General features: G+C 48.4%; 1 protein-coding gene across 4 annotated transcripts in view; it reads right to left on the reverse strand.

Moving 5' to 3' along the window:
- SLIT3 (slit guidance ligand 3) overlaps positions 1-23,008 on the reverse strand; it is a 723,070-nt gene that overhangs the window by 122,985 nt on the left and 577,077 nt on the right. For all 4 annotated transcript variants that reach the window (XM_070774480.1, XM_070774479.1, XM_070774482.1 and 1 more), the window contains 3 exons: positions 22,028-22,099; positions 15,920-15,991; positions 12,229-12,300 (listed from right to left, as the gene is read on the reverse strand). In XM_070774480.1, the coding sequence (XP_070630581.1) occupies positions 12,229-12,300; positions 15,920-15,991; positions 22,028-22,099 (216 nt within the window). The remainder of the gene's footprint in view (positions 1-12,228; positions 12,301-15,919; positions 15,992-22,027; positions 22,100-23,008) is intronic.

Below are 23,008 nucleotides of genomic sequence, written 5' to 3' on the forward strand. Positions count from 1 at the left end.
TGTAGATAAGACCTGTGCTCCATGGGCCACCGTCCTCACCGTTCCCTACTGCTTGCCCCTCTCAAGGGGACTGATGCCGAAGCTGAAGCTCTGAGACTCTGGCCACGTGATGTGAAGAGCCGACTCACTGGAAAAGACCCTGATGCTGGGAAAGACCGAACGCAGAAAAAGAGGAAGGCAGAGGATGAGATGGTTACATAGCATCATGGACTCAATGGACATGAATTTGAGCAAACTCTGGGAGATAGTGGAGGACAGAGGAGTCGGGCGTGCTGCAGTCCATGGGGTCTCAAAGAGCTGGACATGACTTAGCAGCTGAACAATAACAGCAACAACAACTCAAGCTTATTCTCCCTACCTTGTCTGAGTGCTGCTGCTGCTAAGTCACTTCAGTCGTGTCCAACTCTGTGTGACCCCATAGACGGCAGCCCACCAGGCTCCGCCGTCCCTGGGATTCTCCAGGCAAGAACACTGGAGTGGGGTGCCATTTCCTTCTCCAATGCATGAAAGTGAAGAGTGAAAGTGAAGTCGCTCAGTCGTGTCCGACCCTCAGTGACCCCATGGATTGCAGCCTACCAGGCTCCTCCATCCATGGGATTTTCCAGACAGGAGTACTGGAGTGGGGTGCCATTGCCTTCTCCGACCTTGTCTGAGTAGGAACTGAAATTTGAGACCTGAGGGCACATTCACAAAGACAAACTGCAGAACTGGGTTCTGGGGAATGCTAGACACCAGATAGGGAGGGTGGCCACGGGGAGAGTGGAGTGGCGTTCCGATCCACCTTGAAAGGGCATCCAGATCGCAGGCCACTCTGGCAACGCTCCTCACCCATCAGGACTATCGAGGCTTCTTGTTTTGATCCAGATGCTTTCTTGTTCCCCTTTGCTCCTAGACCTCTCAGCATGGGATCCTATCGCAAAGGTGGAAGGCATCAAAACAACCCAGGCTGGCACGATTATGAGGCAAAGATAGCGCGAGCAGCAGGAGCAGAAAGAAACACAAAAGGGCAGCGCCTCGGGGTCACTTATTCTCCCCAGGAATGCTTGGCTCCCTAAGGCAAGACACATAGGTGCAGGGAGAGATAAAGCTAAGCTGCTTATCCAGATTTAGATGCCCAGGACCGCCTCACTGATTCCCAGCACCGGCAGCATCCAACAGCCTGTCCTTCTGTCCTGTCTCCTCTGGGAGGAAGGTTGGCAGCTACTCAGCTCAGTCTGGCTTCCATAAAAGGATCTCTCAGCTATCTGGTACAAGAGGACAAGAGCTGCAGGGGAATTAAAAAAAAAAACAACAAACACCCTAAAAACACTAAATAAAAAAACCCCACTCTATGATGGAGCAAAGAGACAGTAACTAACTATTTGAAATAGGGTTCAGCAATTCTGTAAGAAGTTCGGAACACAAGCCTTCTTCCTCTTTCAATGGAGGGATTGATTCTGTCCCCATTCATCCCCCTTTGAGGAGCAGTGGTATAACGGCTGTGCGAATTAATAATAATGTAGCATTGTCTCGAGAGACTGCAGCTTTGTGAGCAGCCCTGTGTGAAAGGTTTTCCAAAGCGCTTTTCATGTAGTGTCTCCTTTCACCCTCACAGTAGCACTGCGATTGTCCTCATTTGGGGGATGAAGAAATTGAGGGTCAGAACGGTGGTGGATTTAACCAAGGTGATAGTGAAGCTCCAGTCTACCTGAGTGCAAAGTTCATCTCTCACCCACCACATGGAGAGAAAAATCCGTATTCTGCCCCTGTCCTTGGTGGAAGGTATTCCCTGTCCCTGGGGAGCTATTTTTGCCAGCTTGGGAACCCACCTGGGCACGCTTCAGGTTGATGGAGGTCTGGCTGGGTCTGGAAGACTGCTTGCCTCTTGGCTGTGAAGAGGCATCAGGAGTCCCGCTGGCTCTTAGGGAGTGCCCAGCACCAGGTGGGTGGGATGGGATGCCCTCTGAAATGCTCACTAAACCTCCATGGGCACGATGGCAGGCTCTTCCCTGAGTGGCCTGCACCTGTGCAAAGCAGGGTCTCAACCTTCAGAGCCCACTGACTAAATGCTGACTGGGGAGCTGGTATGCTTGGCCCTGTACTCCCCTCAGCCTGGGTTCTCACATGAGGCGGACCAGGGGAGAGCGAGGAAGCAGAGACAACAGCTTCCCTTATGCAAGATGGGACGCTCTGGTCCACCTCGCACAAGAGACAGCCTGGTACTCAGGGTCCAAACTTTGATCCCCAACTAGGTCTCAGCTTGACGGCCTGGTGGATCCGGTGAAGGGGAAGGGAGGTATATTCTGTTCATAAATATTTCCCCGGAAGCAGATCCAACCATCTATCGGGGCCATCTGCTCCCAGACCCACCTCCCAAAGGAAACTCAGAGGCCATATAAACAGAAAAGAGATGGAGGTTGGTGGGGAGGAGGGTTTGAGAGGATCCTGTCAGGTGAACCTGGGGCCACATGACCTAACAGGTAATAAACACTGTGTGTGGCCGGCGCTCTCCCAGCCCTTTACAAATAATAACTTGCTGAATCTCCCGACAGCCTCAAGAGGTAAGTGCCCGTCCGTCCGACAGATGATACCTCTGGCACATGCAAAGTGTAAGTATCTTTGACTAAACTGGCACAACTAGTAAGTGGTAGGTCGAGATCTGGATCCATGCTACTTTAGTTCAAAGACTTTGCTGCTATTCCGACTGTGGGAAGTGCCTGCAGCTTCTGGGAGGAGGTGGAAGTTGGTTTTTTGTAGCCACTCCCATTGGCTTAGAGATGATTCTACAATGAAATGAAAGCACAGAGCCATGCTCCCCTCAGAGGAGATCAAGGAGAGTGGAGCACGCACACATCCCCTTCTAAATTTATGTCTAACCGTTAGCTCTGTGAGGCACTCTGCTACCCCGCTCTTCACCGAGCATTTTCAGCTTCCACATATGTTCCACGTCAAGAGGTATTAGCACTCAGCCCATTGACTAACCAACCTAACAATGCTGCTGAGAGATTATCCTTTCCAGAAGTTGTTGCCTTCAGAAAAAGCAAAGTGGGCAACAGAATCCATGGAGAGTGTCAGAGCTGGAGCCTGGGGTGGAGAAAGGTGGAATAAAATATCCAGAGTCCTGGGTCTGGGCTGAGGAAGGGCCCCTGCCTCCAGGCCTGCTGCAGGATCAGGCCTTGCTCGACCGGAAGAATCCCAGGGGCTTCCATCACTCACAGCAGCTTGTAGCCTCCTCTACTCAGGGTCCAGGTAACAGGAGGAGATGGGCCACAGAAGGGAAGAGAGGTTCACCCTGACCCCCACCCCCAGTCTCCCAAAAGAGGCCACAAGTTCGGGGTTCACTTGGCAGCAGCTGTTCTTTCTCATGACTGGCTCTGCTCCCGTCTCTGGCTACAGGGGCAGTAATGGGACAGAGGACCACTAAGACCCCCTTTCTGGCCACTGCCCTTGCCCACATCCCCTACTCCATTAAGATTCCCCCGAGCTTACAGCCTTAGCCACGAGGTTGAGAAAACACCAACATCTGGAGTCAGGTTTAATGATAAATTGCATCAAAATCACCTTGGCAACGCCAGTGGTTCACACATTGATTCAGTGGCCTGAGCTCTCATTTGAATGATATTTATATTCTCCACATCTGCCCACAGGTCTGCGGAAGACAGCAGTTTAAGGCTCTTCCTCCTACTTACACTGTGTTTGTCTGCACATGCCAAAAGCATAATGCAAACCCCGATGCACAAGGTGTTCTTAGGAAACTGGTGTCAAGAAAGAGGGTAGCGGCCACGTTCTGGAGAGTAAGTGAAGCCCTCCCGGGAAAGACCACGGGACAGGAGGATGAGCCCAGCTTCCTGCCAGGAACCTGGGTGCTTCATGGAACCTCCTTTTCTTAAGTGAGGCTGAGGGGGGCGCATGGTCAGCTTCTGTTTCATAAACACTCAGATGTTTATCATGCTATGGAGGGGAAAGATGGTACCGACAACCTCAGGGCATAACCGTTTCTCTGCCTCCTCCAGTAGGGGAATCATTGTTCAAGAATAGGTTACGGGGTACATGCCCAGTGGTGGGATTGCTGGGTCATCTCTGTATGTGGCTGGACCTAGAGTCTGTCATACAGAATGAAGTAAGTCAGAAAGAAAAAAACAAATACTGCGTCTTAATGCATATAAATGGAATCTAGAAAAAATAGTACAGATGAACCTATTTCCAGGGCAGGAAAAGAGATGCAGACATAGAGAATGGAGATGTGGACACAGTGGGGGCAAGAGAGGGTGGGGAGAATTGGGAGATTAGAACTGACACGTCTACGTGTACGCATGCTAAGTCACTGTAGTCACGTCTGAGCTTTAGTCGTGTCCGACTCTGCGACCTTATGAACTGCAGCCCTCCAGGCTTCTCTGTCCAAGGGATTCTCCAGGTGGGAATCCTGGAGTGGGTTGTCATACCCTCCTCCAGGGGATCTTTGCAACTCAGGGATCAAATCCGCGTCTCCTGCATTGGCAGGTGGGTTCTTTACCGCTGAGCCACCTGGGAAGCCCCGGACATGTATACATTGCACAACCACAATAGACAGCTAGTGCGACGCTGCTAAAAGGCACAGAGAGCTCAGCCCCTGTGGGATGCGATAACCTGGAGGGGTGTGACGGCGTGGGTGGGAGTGAGGTTCAAAAGGGAGGGGACATATGTACACCTACAGCTGATTCACTTCACTGCACAGCAGAAACTAACACAACATTGTAAAGCAATTTTATTCCAATAAAAAAAGGAATGGGTTGCAAAGGCTCTGTTATGAAAGCACACTCACTATGTGTCCCTGTGAGTATTTCCCACTATTAAGCACTGGCATAAACTATTAGTGAGGATGCCAATTAGGGGAGCCATTCTGGACCCCTGATTAAGCTGCAGTATTTAGAGTTGACCCCTTTGTATCTTCTCTTTTAAATTTTTTCCTTTAGAATTAACCCTCTGCCATCCTGAAACTCTTTATCTACTAAGTGCAATAAGGGCCACTCTTGTCTTAGGATAAACATGCTCTCATCCCTCCCATATGAAATATGAGGGATTTATTTTGACCTTTGGTAACCTCCTGAGGCTTCCCAGGTGGCTCAGTGGGTAAAGAACCTGCCTGCAATGCAAGAGACACTGGAGATGCGGGTTCAATCCCTAGGTTGGGAAGATCCTCTGGAGGAGGAAATGGCAACCCAGTCTAGGATTCTTTCCTGGGAAATCCCATGGACAAAGAAGCCTGGCGGATTACAGTCCATGGGGTCCCAAAGAGTCACACGACTGAGCATGCACGCAAGGCAACCAGAGGGAAGCTGAGATACTGACAAATCAGACAAGGGAGCCAGCACCTGCTCTCAGGAGATGGAGGGCTTGTGTGAGCTGGCTTGCTCCTTTCTTCCCCAACAGCTACTAGGGTCACATTTGCCTATCTGATTGCTACCTGGTTCTGAATCAGTCCTTTAAGAGGGATAAACCCTTTAACAAGGATAAACCATCCACTCAATGACCAAAGCATGGAATGATTCCAGAATTTAAGTCTCCCTAAGAGACTCAGCTTCCCTTAGGAAGCTCCAGATACACAAGAGAGGGAAGAATTCCTCCCTCAAGAATGCATGACAAGGCTTCCCTGATGACTCAGTGGTAAAGAATCCGCCTGCCAATGCAGAAGTCACGGGTTCAATCCCTGATCCAAGAAGATTCCACATGCTTCGCAGCAACCAAGCAACCGTGGGACACAACTGCTAAACCCGTGTGCCGCAGCCACTGAAGCCGTGTGCCCTAGAGCCTGTGCTCTGCAACGAGAGAAGCCTGGGCACCACAGCTAGAGAAAGCCTGTGTGCAGCAAGGAAGACCCGGAGCAGCCAAAACCAATGCATGACACGGGCTTTCCTGGCGAAGACTCCACACTCCCAATGAAGGAGGCCTGGGTTTGATCTCTGGTCATGCTGGAGAAGACTCCTGAGAGTCCCTTGGACAGCAAGGAGATCAAACGAGTCATTCCTAAAGGAAATCAGTCTTGAATATTCACTGGAAGGACTGATGCTGAAGCTGAAGCTGAAGCTCCAATACTTTGGCCACCTGATGTGAAGAGTTAACTCATTGGAAAAGACCCTGATGCTGGCGGATTGAAGGCAGGAGGAGAAGGGGGCACCAGAGGACAAGATGGTTGATGGCATCACTGACTCAATGGACATGAGTTTGAGCAAACTCTGGGAGATAGTGAAGGACAGGAAAGCCTGGCGTGCTGCAGCCCATGGGGTCACAAAGAGTGGGACACAGCTTAGCAGCTGATCAACAATAACAGGGAACTAGGCTACTAGGAGTTCGTATGCCACAACTAAAGATCCCACGTGCCTCAGTGAGGTTCTGCACTTGGCAACAAAGATCTCGCTGCAACGAAGACCTGGTGCAGACAAGTAAATTTTAAAAAATAGTAATAATAAAAGGAATGCATTACAAAGTAAGTCTGCTTCTACTTCTGGAGAGAATTCTCATCATCTCACCTCAGCCCAGTCTTTAAAAACAAGCAGCTTCTTGATTGTCCTCTCACTGAGTTCAGGGCAAACTCTAGTGGGGATGAGGACAGTGAGCTCGAGGAAGTGCCACAGGAGATAGTGGGCCCCTGATTTAGACTGAGGCTAACAAGAGGAGCTGAGTAACTATCAGTTCCATGGTACTTCCTCCTTGGCTTGAGCCAGTGAGGAATTCTTGTTTCGTGTATCACCAAACTAGCTCTGCAGATTGACCCATGACTGGGTCAGACGCAGATGTCTGGCAGGGACTCCACGTTCAGAGTGCTCGGGTTCCAATGCTCCATCATTTACACACTGAGAGACAATGGCCAAGCTACCTACATCATCAGTTGCTGAGTTTCTACATCTGTAAAATGAGCCTCTCAACAATATCTTCCTCTTGGCATGGTTGTAAAGGTTAGATGAAATTGCTTAGCACAGGTTCTGGAGCATATTAAGTCTTCAATAAATGTTATTAGCAGCAGTAGCTATACTAGTGAAATAGCTGGTGAGGGAAAGTGAGCTATAGGGAGTTAAGTTTTGCTCACTGCCCTGTAATTGGCAGGTTGCTTGGAAAACTCCAAGACCCTTCAATGGCCTTGTCTGCCTTCCAAGGAAATCAAACAACAGGCGCCTGGGTTGCCTTAACTCCTCCCAGCCCCAAGACGGTCTGGCTTGGGTTAAGACCTCCTGGAGCTGGTTTAACATCGACTGGAGCCAGGATTTATGTGAAAGCTTCCACCTCAAATGACTGCCCACCCCACCTGAGTGTCTCTCCCATGTGTGCCGTGCAATCAGTGAGCACTAACTGAATGCACTGACCCCCGGAGAGCTGTAACACTGCAGCCTGATACTGCCCATGCAAGGAAGAAGTGATGGCTCTGGAGACATGCTCGCTGCTTGCTTCCCTGCGTTAGACAGGGCCAACTCCTGAGCTGCAAAGTCACAAATCTGGGGGCATTTTGGCTGGACACACACTCAGGATCACAATCTCCAGGACCCCAGGAACCAGGGTGGGCAGGGGAATGGTGAAGATCTAAGCCTTCACACTAAAGTTTCCAGTGATAAAGAGGGTGGATGGAGCCTGGGAGAAGAGGACAGGTCACTTCTCAGGTGATCAGAGTTGGGAATGCACATCCAGCGGCATGTTCTGTCCTAACCGTGATTCTGAGATGTCTCCATGTAGGAAGTTTCAGTTTCCCGCAGCTTACAATGGAATCTCTCAACACGCTTCTTGCCCAACTGGGCCCCTGACTTGCATCCTAGCAGCCTGTCTCAAGGAAGAAAGCTGGCAGATTCGTTCATACCCTCAAAGATCATAAGGGTTGTTTGAACTAAACAACAAATGTGTGTTTAGACTTACAGATGTAAGTCTGTACTTCTAAGTCTGTAGTCAGTATTTATGCAGATGGAAGTCTGCAGGAACTGAACCTTTTAGGATTAATTACGGGGAGACATACTATTTTCAAACACGTGAAGAATATGAGAATAGCCTTTTCTGAGTTTTGCAGAAGCCATGACTGCAGTTTAGTACAAGAAATAGCTGGAGCCCCTTTGCCGTCCATCCGAAACTATCACAACATTGTTAATCAATTATACTCCAATATAAAACGCAAAGTTAAAAAAAGAGAAAGCACTTCCTGACCTTTTCAGTAAGCCGAATTCACCACAGAAACCATCAGCACAAGAGCAGCAGGGTTTGTGCCAGTGTGTGTGGGACAGGATTCTACACCAGCTGGGACAGAAGCTGTCCGGGAAGCGCTAAAAATTTTGGAACTCCAGCTAAAGGAGGTGACTCTTGCGAGGCTGACACCCAGAAGACAGGGTACTGGACTTGTGGTCCCTTCCCAGGGCTGCTGAAGCTTGTTCATGGAGACCTGTTGGCTGCAGCCTCTGAGAAGCCCTGAAGACTGAGTTTCCCGTTAGTGTTGGCCGTCTGCCTGAAGCAACAGGGCATGAAGATGACCCGGGAGGGATGGGTACCTAACAGGCTGGCCTAGTGTAGTAGGGTGGCTGAAAAGTTTGGGGACACGGGGAAAGAGGGGATGGGCAGGCAGGACAACCAGCTACAACACACCTGCTTTGTTATGGGCTGAGTACGAACTCTGCTTATTGTAATACAGTGGGCTGGTCATGGAACTAGAGCGGCTGTCTCTTGTTTGCTGCTGCTAAGTCGCTTTAGTCATGTCTGACTCTGTGTGACCCCATAGACGGCAGCCCACCAGGCTCCCCCATCCCTGGGATTCTCCAGGCAAGAACACTGGAGTGGGCTGCCATTTCCTTCTCCAATGCAGGAAAGTGAAAAGTGAAAGTGAAGTCGCTCAGTCGTGTCCGACTCAGCGACCCCACGGACTGCAGCCTACCAGGCTCCTCCATCCATGGGATTTTCCAGGCAAGAGTACTGGAGTGGGGTGCCATTGCCTTCTCTGATCTCTTGTTTACAGCCATCTTTTTACCCTAATTTGATGTGTACAACATGAAAAGTACAGGCACATGGGACTTTATAAAGAAGTGCCAGCTATATTTAAAATGGTTAACCAACAAGGTCGTGCTATATAGCACAGAGAACTCTGCTCATTGTTATGTGGCAGCCTGGTTTGAAAGGGAGTTTGGGGGAGAACGGATACATCTGTTTGTAAGGCTGAGTTCCTTTGTTGTCCACCTGAAGCTATCACAACATTGTTAATCAGCTAGACCCCAACATAAAACAAAAAGGTTTTTGTTTGTTTTTTTTAAGTGCCAGAAAGGAAACATCCAAGATCATTTTGGGCGACAGAGACAGCTTGGCTTTTTGCTGTTGTTTTTCAGTCACTAAGCTGTGTTTGACTCTTCGTGATCCCTGTGATCTCTGGACTGGTACTGCCAGGCTTCCCTGTCTTTCATTATCTCCTGGAGTTTGCTCAAACTCATGTCCGTTGAGTCGATGATACCATCCAACCATCTCATCCTCTGTCGCCCCTTTCTCCTCCTGCTCTCAACCTTTCCCAGCATCAGGGTCTTTTCCAATGAGTTGGCTCTTCACATCAGATGGCCAAAGTAATGGAGCTTCAGCTTCAGCATCAGTTCTTCCAACGAATATAGTTGCTTTGTGATGCGACCATAGTTTGAGAGATGGAGAGAGAAGAAAAAACACAAAACCCTTGCAGAAAGCTTTCAAGTCAAAGGAAAGGAAATTTCTCAGACTAGCAGGGTGTTCTAATCAGAGCCTTATCGGAATGTCTCCAGTCTAACAAGGAGAAAGCCAATCTACCGAGGGCGGAATGCTACATTAGATCCAATCAGAATCTGCTTTCTAATTGCTCAACACCAGGTCAGAGCCCAGTGACAGCTACAGTTGCTGGTTCTTTCTGGAAAGTGAGGAACTTGAGTTGTGTCAACTCTTGGTCTCAAGGGAAGGGAAAAGCTTTGTCTTCACTCCCAGATATTCAGCTCCATCAGCTCAAAATAATGAGACACAACCAGAGTTTTTTCCTGGCCCGTGCAAAGCTCTAGTCATCTTACGACTGCTGTCAGCTGGGAGCTGGAATCTATTTCCTTTTTTAAAAAACATGCATTCAGGACTTCCTTGATGGTCCAGTGGTTAAGAATCTGCTTTCCAATGCAGGGGACGGGGGTTTGATCCATGATCAGGGAACTAAGACCCCACATGCTGTGGGGCAACCAAGCTCAGGCGCCACGACCAGAGAGAAGCCTACACACTGCAACGAAACTCCTTAGTGCTGCACCCGAGAGCTGACACAGCCGGATAAAACAGCAGATACATAAACAGAGCGAACGGCAAGAAACACGGCCCCCGAGCGTGCGTTTATGATACTGTTGCTGTATGCCCTGCACCGTGCTAGGCACTTTGATGCGTGCTATGTTTCTCCCTAATGCCTACAAGGGCATATAGCATTCAACAATCAAAACATGACTGTTACAGGATATCTACCCCAGCCCAGTGAAACACGACACCTCCGAATCTCCCTCTAGGCCATCCTATTGTTGTCTTCTGGCAGGGGATTAATAGGTACAGTCAACTGGCCTTCTGGTGGCAGTTATACCTTACATTTTCTTTGCTCCAAGCAAAGAATACCATCTGTGAAACCCCCCAGCTCACTGCAGAGCCCTGACATGTCCTTCTAACAAATAGCCACAAAGGCCCACCGAGGGCTGCGACCCTTGAACACTGATAGGTACACAGAGCCACACAGAGAGAGACAGACACGGAGACAGAGGTGTGCAGGGCTGGACAAAGAGGAAGCAGAGAAAAAGACACTGAATTTTCTTTCTCTGGCTTTCCTCTTCACTGAAACAAGCCTTCCCGGTGCTGTGATGGATGTCCTGTCTGAAAACTAGCTGGCCACCTCATCCAGGCGTGATTCATGTGCTGCTACTGTGTGAGGAGACTCTGTCCAGGGCTGAGTCTTACAGGGCACAGAAAGGGTAGAGAGCAGAGATGTGGGAAGAAAAGGCTAAAGGAAAAGCCTCACTTCCTTTTTCTTGAAGAGTCCTGGGCGTCCCCGTGTGAGATGCACTGTGGACCTTCTTCCGTCCACCCTTGTTCCTGACTGCCCACCCATCCGGAGATAAAACTTGACTACATTGTCAGCAAGCTCGTGACGGAGCTTCACTTAACTGCACACAGGAGGCAGGAAGGGCCCAGGCCGCTTCTGTAAGGGGCCTGCGACTCGGAGGTGATTGTACAAGGGAGCATGTATGAGTGCGTGCGCGCGCGTGCACACACACACACACTCACACACACACTCATCTGTACTCAGATGCATGCCTCTGATAACATACATCTTGTGGTATTCAGAGGTGTGGGGGCCTTCTGAGCCACAGGACCATGTAAGCTCTTCTCCAGCTTCCACACCCATTTTCTGTATGATTGAGGGCAAGTCATTTACCTCTCTGAAACTTGGTACTGTCCATTGCTAACAGGATACTCAAGATCATTTCCTAATACCAATAGGAATTATGATGTGCAGACATGGATGTGTACACACACACTTCCCACACCCACAGTACATGCGTGTAGATGCTACGGCTACCTGATCACAAACCAGGGATAATTCTAGCCTGATCATAAAATCTTAAAATACAAGATGAGCTAAATTCCTTTCCTTGTCTCTCCACATCAGAGTTCACTTACTTTCTTCAAACATTTAAGCTCAAATGACCAGAATGAAATAAAAGCAAATAAATAATCCCAGAGCTTAAAATTTGAGGCAAGAAATCCTCCTTTAAATTAAATAAACACTTCCACCCTCAGCCATATCTTTCCCAGATAGAGTCACAACAGTGACTGATTATGCTCCTAATTATTTCACAGACCCAACCCTACCTCCTTCAAGGTCACATGTCTACCGTCAGCTCTGTTTCAGCTTTAGTATTGGAATACAGTGTATGAACATTTTATTCCCTAAATTCTGAGCATTATCGCGGATTTGACTCTGGCTTAATTTCTAGCCCCCCAAGCCTGAGGGTGGTGATTCTTGCTCGGGTCAGGCTCCCAAGCTGCATCACCTAGATTGTTCACACTGACTTTAGCCTTCCTCTGCCAACTCCCCAGCTCTATTTCCACCAACATGAGGCGGTGGAGGTGAGGGCTGGACAGCTCAAAACAATTTCTTTTTTCCATTTAATGAGCACAAAGTCAAAAGAAGAACTCTACAGAGCATGGCTCAAAGTTTGCAAAAAAGAGCCTGTTAACAGTTCTAGAGACAATATTAGTGACAAAGTTCCTACTCACAGCAGCTGCAGGGACACCAGCCCATCAAATAGTCCCTTGGGAATCTCCGTGATCTTGTTCCCATAGAGCACCCTGGAAAAGAGCAGAGGGGACAGTGGTCACTGCGGATGGGAGGCCACTGTCACCCCTTCACGCAGGAGGTCACCACCTCGGCCCACTCCGGTGGGATCTCAGCATCGCCTTCCCAGCCCGCCTCTTCCCTCCTCCTCACCAGTGAGACAGGGGGCTCGCGCCTCTGAGGCTGGAGGGGCAGGCCGCCTGAGAGGCGAGGAGGAAAGGACTCCATCCTCATCTCCTCCTGGGCAGCCCTACTCAATAAGTAATCCACAATAGCAAGACACGGTCCCTTTGTGGTGTCTCCCGGAGCTGCTAATATGACTCACACCCTGGCAATAAATAAGACGTGTGGGAAGCCAGCCAGCCCTGTGTTTTCTTGTCTTCAATGGGTATTGATCAGGCTGAGCCCAGCCTACAGAATGTTTCCTTTTAATATCCTGTTCCATCCTAAGGAATTCCTGAACTGAGTCCTTTAATCATCCATCTAGACAGGGCTTTGGATATCTGGGGTCCTACCCAGATGGCTCAAGGACTGCTGAGTCAAGGACCGGCTCTTTGGAAAAACTAGGGAGCAAGGAACTGTTATTGCAGTAATAGCAGCTTCTGTATTCCAGCCTCTTTTTCCCGTTCTCTGAGCTCCAGGAACCAAGGAATTCTTTTTACCCTTCTGTCTTCCAGCCTCGGAGTCCCTCACACTGGGTCTCCTATTTAAGGGCTGGTCTCTGGTGACTTCTGACGCACCAGAAGTGTGGGGAAGAAGTCTCCTGAGTCTGGCTCTTCCGTAGACACTGCTGGCTTCTCTTCTCTCATCCGTGGCACAGACTTTGATGATCTCTTGAGTCCAGCCTCCTCTGAGATGGAGGGAACTTAGCTAAGAAAGATCTTTTAAAAAAATGTTTCCCTCTTGAGGCCTGGAGCACACTGAATTAAGTCAAGATTTGATTCCCACTCAGATTGCAAATCCAGGCTGTGACGTGTCTTTGAGGAGGCAAAATATTAGGATGAGGAAATGGTAAATGGAAGTGATAAACCCACCCCCCGTTTTCCAGACACCACCAGGAGAGAGTAAGTGTCCCGCTCAGCCTGCGGGTGTGTTTCATTAATGTTTCAACAAATTAATGACTAAATAAAAGTCAGCATGATGGCTCAGGCTCCCATTTGTAATTCATATGACTGTCTCACTGCTCACTGTGGCAAATGCGGTGCCATCACCATCTGCTCGGCTTGGCAGATGGCAGAACCTCCAGTGCAGCAGGGGCTGGTGGGATGATGGGCAGGGTGGGGAAAGGGGGTCCTTGAATCACAGGTCCACGTGGGGTGTGCCTAAGCCTCAGTGGGTCGAAGCCACTCTGGTGGCTGAGGGGGGCTTCTGGGCATAGACCTGTCTGCCTGTATCCTCAGCTCTTTCCTGGACTTCCCTTCCCACCTTTCGGATCTGGCCTTAAACAACTCATCCTTGGAAGGTTCTCTTGAATATCTCAGTCAACATTTTCTGTCTTTCTGCATTTGATTTTTTTTAAATTAAGTAACAATTTACATACAGTAAATTTACATACATACAGATAGATTTTCTATCACCTATTTTTTTATTACCTCACCCCTTTTCATTATGTCACGTTACATTATTACATATTTATTCATTTTAAACATTTTCTGTGTCTCCTCTACAGCCCCCTTTAATAGATGAATAGATCCCATGTGTGTGATGACATCATGTGGACTGTTCACGGCTGGCTCCCTAGAGCTGAAAACTGAACAGGATCTAACACGGTGAACGCCTGTTTGAGAGAACAGTGCACAGGTATGGGGTAAGGCCTTCTTGCCCTTTGCTTTGGCCGCTCCTCACTCTGGGCAGGGGGTGTTGTTCTTCAAAGCCCCTTGAGGCCAAGACTTGCCTGTCCAGTCACGGCCACTTTCTCAGAGCCTGTGAGGCTGTTCAGCATGTGGTAAGTGTCTGTTGAATGGATGATGCGTGTGCTGGGGATGAGAGCACTTCATTTAAACAATGCCCTGATGGAGTTCAGAATTGGCTAGTGGCACGCCAGTTTCCCATTGGGCAACCAGATTGTGAATTTCTTTTCCTGTAAGACAGGAAGCGTCTCACGGTCCTCAGCGGGCTCCCAGACCCCGGCAAAGGGAAAGCAGCCGGGGACAGGAGGGCGGGGGCAGGGAGAGGATCCTGGTGGCAGACGGCCACTCTCCCTCCTCCTCTGTGATCTTCAGCACAATAAGCAGACACTAATCTTACGCACAATCCTGTCTTTGATATCCCAACCAGATGTTCTACCTGATAAATGAAACTAATTTACTTCGCCAGCAGCAGGCAACAGCTGAATCAAGAGACCTCCCTGTCTCCAGCCCCTTCCCAGCGGGATAGGGCCAGGTGGGGGAAAACGTGTATCTTGTTACCTGCCCACTCATCAATTAAACAAATAGGTTGCACAGAGAGACAAAGCACGGACAGCTTGCCTCTGAGCATCCTTTCCCCTGCCAAGTAGGGCAGGTCACCAAATAATACAAATATCAACTGATGACACCTTAGCTGTATCTTGTACTTTTCACGTTATCTCAGGATGCGGTATAGATGGGGATCAAGAGCATGGTTCTGGAGTCAGACTGCTTGTGTCTAAATCCTGCCTTTCTCACTTGTTACTGTGGACTCTGGATATCCAAAGTTACATTGGTTTATTCAACATGTCTTTTTTTTTTTTTTGCACAATCACTACATACCAGGTACTGTTTGAGGTACCAGAGATTCAGCCAGGATCAAAAGAGACAAAAGCCTCTGTTTGTGTGGAGTTTAGATGACCCAGTTTTTAGATGAACCATCAAAGACAGATGAGGACAGGTTTCCTATTTTAGGTCCTTGTGAGGATGAAGTTTGCAAGCCTCCTAGAAGAGTACCAGGTACACAGTAAGTGCTCACTAAGTACTGCCAGGGATTGTTGGGACTGCAGTCATGAACACATTTCAGGCAGGAGAGGTGTCACTGTGCCATTTTGCCTGTGAGGGAACATGCACACCAGAGGCAAGTGATGGTCCTTGTGCCACAGGGCAAGTCTCCGGCAGGGTCAGAACAAAGCTCTATGCCTTCCTGCCCCAGAGGGTCTCTGAGCCCCTGGTAGGCACAGCTTTGGTTCCATCCAAGAGCCTGCTTTCAGGTTTCAAAATCAAAGAAAGGCTTATAGGATGGGGTTGATGCATTCTCAGAACAATAGCCATGAGATAGGTTTGGAGAAAAAGCCTTAAAATCAGAGGAAGAAAATGAGATCCTCCCTAGACAAGGCCACATGCATGGAAAACATGGCACATGGTACTAATCATACATTACAATCCTCTCTCTTCATCTCCCCGGACAGTGCTGCCGAGGTGGGGGAATGCAGTTGGAGGAGAAGATGCATTCGAATTAGAAGCCAATAACTGGGAAGGCTGCTGGGCACTTAATCAATAAAAATAATGCATTTGGGTTGTAGAAATATTCCCCAAGATCAATTTCCCCTGAAGAAATATTTGTTTCTTTTACCAGGTTGCCACAAGTGTGTAAGGGAACATAAAACCTTGATAAACACCGCCTGGAAAATATGAATGCATCCCTCTCCCACTCCCACCCCACATGCCTCTGCTCCCCACTTACAGTGACGTGAGTGACTTCAGACCCTGGAAGGCATCTGGAGCAATGTCTGAGATCTGATTCTTGCTGATGTCTCTGAAAAATTAACAGGGAAGTCTGAGAACACAGCTCAAAGGTATGATATGGCCATATCTGAGGGGTGGACCAAGCATTGCAGGTATGCAAAATGGTGAGGATGAATTCATCAATTTATTTATTTATAGTGCGAGAGCAGGTCTTAAAGATCATTCAATTCAAATGCCTCATGATACAATGCGCTATATATGTGTATCCCTCTTCTTGGCTTTCAAAGCACGCTTACTCGTGGCATCTTGACTTTGACATACGGCCATGCACATGGCAGCCTTCGCTCTGCAGGTGGGAAATGGCACCCAGTTCGATGAGGGCCTTATCGTAGGTTGCAGAACCAGGCAATTATAGCATAAAGGAAGCAAAAGCCAGCTTCGCCCAAACATAGCCCAGGGTTCCTGTGAGCCTCACCTTCTTGTGTAATGTCTTGGCAAATGCTTATTTTTCTCCCCCAAAGTCCTGAGTCATTTTGCCTCCCCAGTGACTTCTCCCTGACCTGAATGGAGGTTTTGAGCAGTGACTGCAGTCTCTGTCTGGTTCAGTGCATCTTCAGCCGTGTGGTATAAAGACATCATGAGAGCCTCACGGTGACTTTGAGACATGTGATTGCCACTGGCAGTACTCCTTGGACGGAAGCAAGCCCAGGGTGGTGAAGACCAGAAACAATGTGAGTGAGAAGGATGCTGTGTGTTAGAAGCAGCTAACCCAGCCTTGGGGCATTGGGATCTCCCCGATCGGGAGGTTGCTCACTCCGCAGTACCCCAGTGACTTCTGAACACCCACATCTAGTTCTCACTAACGACATTTCCCTGAGTGCAGAGATGTCTCTTAGGAGTCATTAGCTCAGAGACAGCCTCTGGGCTCCTGTCCCTGGATGTGGAGATGCTCCAATTTCCAGCTACAATGAACTCTGGTGCCTCTTCTTTAACAAAATAAATCAACGGGTCTTTGCTTTTGTGAAAAAGAGGGGAAGTTGGGGGCCTTGGAGGGTCAACATGGAGGAGACGGGAATATTGAGAAGAAAGCATGTCTAAGCAACTGCTTCCAGCGAGGTCAGACGCCCGGCTCTCCTAGCCTCTTAAGTGCATTCCTTGAGCCTGTTTCTCTACGCCTTCTGCATGTGTGTGCTAAGACACTTCGGTTGTGTCCGACTCTTTGCAACGCTATGGACTGTAGCCTGCTAGGCTCCTCTGTCCATGGGATTCTCCAGGCAAAGAATACTGGAGCTGTTTGCCTATTACCTCCTCCAGGGGATCTTCCTGACCCAGGGATTGAACCCCTGTCTCTTATGTCTCCTGCATTGGCAGGCGGGTTCTTTACCACTAGCACCACTTGGGAAACTAGCCTTCAGAAGGGCTGCCCGACAACTTGCGCTTAGGTCTCTGCTCCCTTCGCTCCCTGTTTCCATGGCTTGTGAGTTGAAAGCTACTTCTCAGGTTAACGTTTCTTAGCACAGCTGGTGGGCTTATCCCTTGAGCAGGAGAGAGCGCCTCTAACAAATCCACAGATTGTGCTCGCAAACTCATCAGCTTATACCAGGCTTTTCTTCAGAGCTTTTTTTTTGTATAAGGGTCTTAACAAGCAAATGCCCCAGATTACCCTAATCTTGCTGGGCCTCAGCATGGCTGCCTAGTAAGGCACTTCAGGCAAGTGCACAGTCTGTACTTAGATCATTCCAGTGAGAAAGCCTGTTTTGTTTGGTGATTTTTTTTTTTTTTTTGGTGACATTCCTAGTGGGATGTCCCTTCAAGGTCCTGAGCCCTTTACCATGTGAGAGAAACTTCTGTGACCAGTGGGGAAGCCCTCTTTAGCCTTGTCAGTGCAAATTAGTTTTAAGTTCACAACTAAACTTCTGGAAGCATTTTTCTCTAAGGACAAGGTGAGATGTCTCATGATTTGAAGATACTGGGGAGTAGACCTGGGATTGCTCCCCCCGCCCCCACAGTGGCTCAGCTGGTAAAGAACTTGCTGGCTAATGCAGGAGATGCAAGAAATTTTGGTTCGATCCCTGGGTCAGAAGATTCCCTGGAGGAGGGCATGGCAACCCATTCCAGTGTTCTTGCCTGGAAAATTCCATGGACAGAGGAGCCTGGTGGGCTACAGTCTGTAGGGTCACAAAGAGTCGGACATGACTGAGTGCCCAGGCATGCATGTACGCAGACACTGGAGAAGTGATAGTTTAGCTGGGAACTGACTGTGGTGGTTCTTAATTCTGTAGGAAGGAAATAAGCAGCCATGGGGGCTAAAGGACCAGGAGTGACAAGTGATCAGACACAGCGATTTGGGCACAGAACTGGCATCTACAGTCTCCTTTCTATTTCATTGAGTTGGGTGCAGAGGGTGGTGGCTCTGACAGGAAGGCAGCCTAGGAAGGTTGAGTGCCCACCCATCTCCACGCCTGACCCCCCCCCCCCAGTCCACATCAGGTGGTCCCAGAGCTGATTCCTGGTGTCTGGGTCACCCTTGACTAGTGGTTCTCAAACCCCATTAGAAGTTTATTAAAATGCACCCACAAGGGCTCCCCTGATGGTTCAGTGGTTAAGACTCCATGCTTCCAATGCAGGGAGCCCAGGTTTGATCCCTGGTTGGGGCACTAAGATCCCACATGCCACGAAGTGAAGCTAAAAGATTAAAAAAAAAAAATTAAACACACCCATAGAAAGTCTGATTTGGCCAGCTGGGGAACTGGGGTTAGAAACCTGCATACATAACAAATCTCCAGGTGATTCCAAGGCAGGTGGTCCCTGAGTTGTACTTGAGATCAGTATTTCAGAATATGGTTAGTCTCAAACCTACCCCAGTCCCCTGGATGATGGAGAAGAAGTGGCCTTTGCAAGCTGTTCAGAACAGAGGCGGTAATTTCCAATGCTGATGAGGGTCAAGTGGGGAATATGAGCTTAAAACACTAGAAGTTGGTGGAACTTTGCTCTGCCTAAGAGCATGGGAGGGAAAGAACTCAGCATCTTGAAGGTGTGGCCTTTAAGTGTCAGTGCTCCCGCTTAACCAGCCCTGTAAGACTGGCATCCTCCCTAATCCCTCCTACTCTTAATTTTCTTGGGCTCCAAAATTACTGTGGATGGTGAGCACAGCCATGAAATTAAAAGATGCTTGCTCCTTGGAAGAAATGCTATGACAAACCCAGACAGCATATTAAAAGACAGAGACATCATTTTGCCAACAAAGGTCTGTATAGTCAAAACTATGGTTTTTCCCAGTAGTCATGTGTGAATTGAGGGTTGGACCATAAAAAAAAGCAGAGCACTAGAGAACTGATGCTTTCAAACTGTGGTGCTGGAGCAGACTCTTGAGAGTCCCATGGACAACAAGGAGATTCAACCAGTCAATCCTAAAGGAAATCCAAAAAAAAAAAAAAAACCCTAAAGGAAATCAACCCTGAATATTCATTGGAGGGACTGATGCTGAAGTTGAACTTCCAATACTTTGGCCACCTGATGCGAGAGCCAACTCATTGGGAAAAAACCCTGATGCTGGAGTCTTTTCCTCTCCTGACGAGGGTAGGAGGAGAAGGGGGCAACAGAGGATGAGATGGTTGATGGCATCACTGACTCAACAGATGTGAGTTTGAGCAAACTCTGGGAGATAGTGAAGGATAGGGAAGCCTGGCATGCTGCAGCCCGTGGGGTCGCAAAGAGTCAGACACGACTGAGTGAGTGAACCACAGAACAACCTTTATACTAGATTTTACCTGGAAATACTTTTTTTACACTAAGCTGACCACTTGAAATTCATTCTATTCAGGGACAAAGCCATTCAATCAGGAAAACTTTTATTTTGTCATTGGAATGGAGATAAGAAGAGTATGTGGTTCATTCATTGTTGGAGGAAAACATCCTTCTGTGAGATAGTAGAGATAAACTGGTCACATATGCCTGGCAGGAATTTACCCTCTGTGTTTTAAAATCTGTTTTCTCCAGGGACCCTACATCTCCCAAGCCCTTGCACTTCAGTCTAGATTTCTGACGTTAGTCAGAAAAAATTTTAAGTGCTCTCTCTTTCCTACCACCATCCTCTTGGGAAGGAAAAAAAGAGCATCATAGTAAATATCAATAGCATCAAAATGATCAAAAATGAAATTCACTCCCCAGGTCATAACTGAGAAGGTCTTATGAATTTTGAATGCACAGATCGTGGCAGTTCTAAGCGGATGGAGAAAGGGCAGTAAAACATAGCCATGTTCTAAATTACCTGGACTTCACAAAAAATTAGAGTAGTCACTTAAATCATGCAAGAGATAGAGGTTGGGGCAGTGAATGAATTTGTCATTTTTCACTGAAATTACTATCTGGCTGCATAATCAAGCTGGGCTTTAAAAATGAATTGGGAGGGTGGGGATGGAAAATGAGCTGGGAAAGCAGGGAGACCGGGAGATGAATGGCCTAAGATTTTAAATATTAAGGCCTATATTTATACAGCCCCTCCAACAGGAATGCTGCCTAGTGGGGGGAAGGAGAATGTGCTCAGGGCTGGCACATTATGTTGGTTTCTACTTCTGGAACTATACCAGGAGAAAATCTTGTTTGGTTTGGATTTCCAGGGAGATGGGAAGTTGGTTTCCTGATATCTGAGGGTAAAGCCTGACAATGCCACTGTTTCTCAGGGGTGTTTATTTTTAACATAAAAGGAGCCAGCAGACACTTAACCTCTTTAATGTAGGCCCTCCTACTCAAGGGAGACTGATGAATCAGCCTGCGGTGGAAGGGAACAAAACCAAGCCCATGCCTATTTCTACCTGCTCTCTCTCCTTCCTTTGTCAGGGCAGAGAAGGAAGCAAACGCAATGAAAATAGCATCGTGATTACTGGGCTATCATAAATGATTTTTTAGGTTGGAAAAGGGATGAGAGCCCCCTCCCAGGTTCTTCGTGTGTATGATGGCAATGGTTGCGGGTGTGTCTGAGTCCTACTAGCCTCCCTTCAGAGTGCCCCACTCTGACGGACTCACAGAGAAGTGCTCATGGCAGTCGTGTGAAGGGGAGGGGCAGTGCTGATGACGTTGCCACGATGGTGGGGATGAGGGCAATGAGGCTCAGATGCTGTGAGTCACGTTGGTGTCACCAGGTCCTGGTAGGATGTTGTGATGGCATAATACTGGATGTGGTGGTAATGGCAATGATTCGGATCATCACGGCTGAGTGTGATGATCTAACCTTCTTATCTTACTTAGAAAGATTAGAAAGTCCTGACCATGGGTCTAAAGGGTCCATAGGACCTGACCCTTACCTACCTTTCCTGCACAATCTCCGCCACTTTCCTTTTCATTCACTCCATTCTGCCTCACTATTGTGCAAACCATCCTGAGAGCTCATCTAGACTCCCTCCCTTCCTTCCTTCAGGTCACCCACACACAGAGGGTTTCATGGGCCAACCCTCCTGGGGATGGCCTCTCCATGACTCCCTTCCTTTCTTTTATTTTATTCCATAAGATGGTACAGAAAACCCCAAACGAACTTTTTGGCCAACCCAATAGTTTCTAGTACTGATCAATTTCTGATATTTGCCCTCCCACTCGAATGTGTAAGCACCATCAGAGCAGACTTCATCTTAGTGTCTTATACCCATAGATGCCAGCACAGCTCTCTACACCCAGTGGACACCTGCTAAGCATTTGTCAGCTGAATGTGTGCATGGTGGTACGGGTGTTGGTGATGGTGCTGTGGGATGATACGGAGTCACTGTCACATCTCTACTGAAGCGCCTACTTGAGGTCCGCATCCCCAAAGCCAGAGGGCAGTAAAGAGTGAGATGGGACCTTGTTTAGGCCAATGCAGTCCCACCTCATACCCAGATAATTTTACCGCATTGTAGCTGGAGACGCCTAAGCTCTGAGATGCCTGAACCCATACACCTCCCCATCTGAAGGCAACACTCAGGCCGTACCTCCCAGTCTTGGGAGACATTCCAGGTCTAACACTGAGCTCTCCCGAGCATGGTCATGCAGCTCCTCATCTGGGGAGATTGCCCACTATACCTATGACCCCCCAAACTGAAAAGATCTGGTGTCCTTTCTCGCTGGGGAGACTCACATGCGCTTCAGTTTCTTGTACTGGGTGAAGGCTCCAGCAGGGATGGATTTGATGGAGTTCTGTTCCAGGCGTCTGGGAAACAGAGCAGAGAAGAGTCGATCAACCATTTATTAATCAACCAGTGGTTGCCGGGGGCCTTGAGAACAGGATGGTTTCTCCCATCAACGGCACACATTCTTGGACAAGAGAGACTCGGTAAACGCTGTCCAAAAGCCAGAGACTCATGTTCTGGTGTTTGGGAGTGCCCAGCCCAGGGTCTAACTCCCCTGGGAGAAAGCTAGGAAAGATGACTTCTCCTTGAGCACATTTGGTTCTTGCTGATGACAAGCTGTCTTTGGGAAGCAGTTGTCATCTTCAGGAAAGGTTGTAGGAAGTAACCAGAGGGCTGAAAAAGCCAAAGCGATAAAGAGAAGGATGAGCAGAGAGAGATGGACAGATAGCATTGCCTGTCTATGCTGGAAGCAAGTCACCATTCAGTTAAAACCTCAAGTACCCTACTGCTGGCATGCTGCACAGGCAGACATGACCAAGGCTGACTTCAGTTCTGGGCTTTTCTTTTCTTATTGGAGGTATAATTGACATAGAACTTAATATTAATTTCAGGTGTACACCTAATGATTCAATATTTGTTTCTGGGTTTTTAACTGGCTGTTCTAATATGATGGAGTCTACCAGTCTTTAAGCTCCCAGCCTGACATTCCCCAAACTGGCTCCTGGACATCTGGAGGGCCCCAGGGGCCCAGAATGGACCATTCCCCTGGGGCGGCTGCTGCTGCAGTCTGTGGCTTTACTGTCTTACAGACTTTGCTGAAATGCTTCCTCCTCTATTACTCTAGAAAGAACAAGAGAAGCTGCAGGCTCAGGGTCCACAGGTTCCTTGGAAGAGAAGGAGCATAGGGAGTGAGCATGCTTCTCCGTCCTTTATTCTTTCATCTCTCAAATGACTTCCCATCACCAAGAACAGGTGTGGTGGGAAACGGG

The sequence above is a fragment of the Bos indicus genome, chromosome 20, assembly GCF_029378745.1.
Source record: "Bos indicus isolate NIAB-ARS_2022 breed Sahiwal x Tharparkar chromosome 20, NIAB-ARS_B.indTharparkar_mat_pri_1.0, whole genome shotgun sequence".
In the NCBI taxonomy this organism is placed as follows: Eukaryota; Metazoa; Chordata; class Mammalia; order Artiodactyla; family Bovidae; genus Bos; species Bos indicus.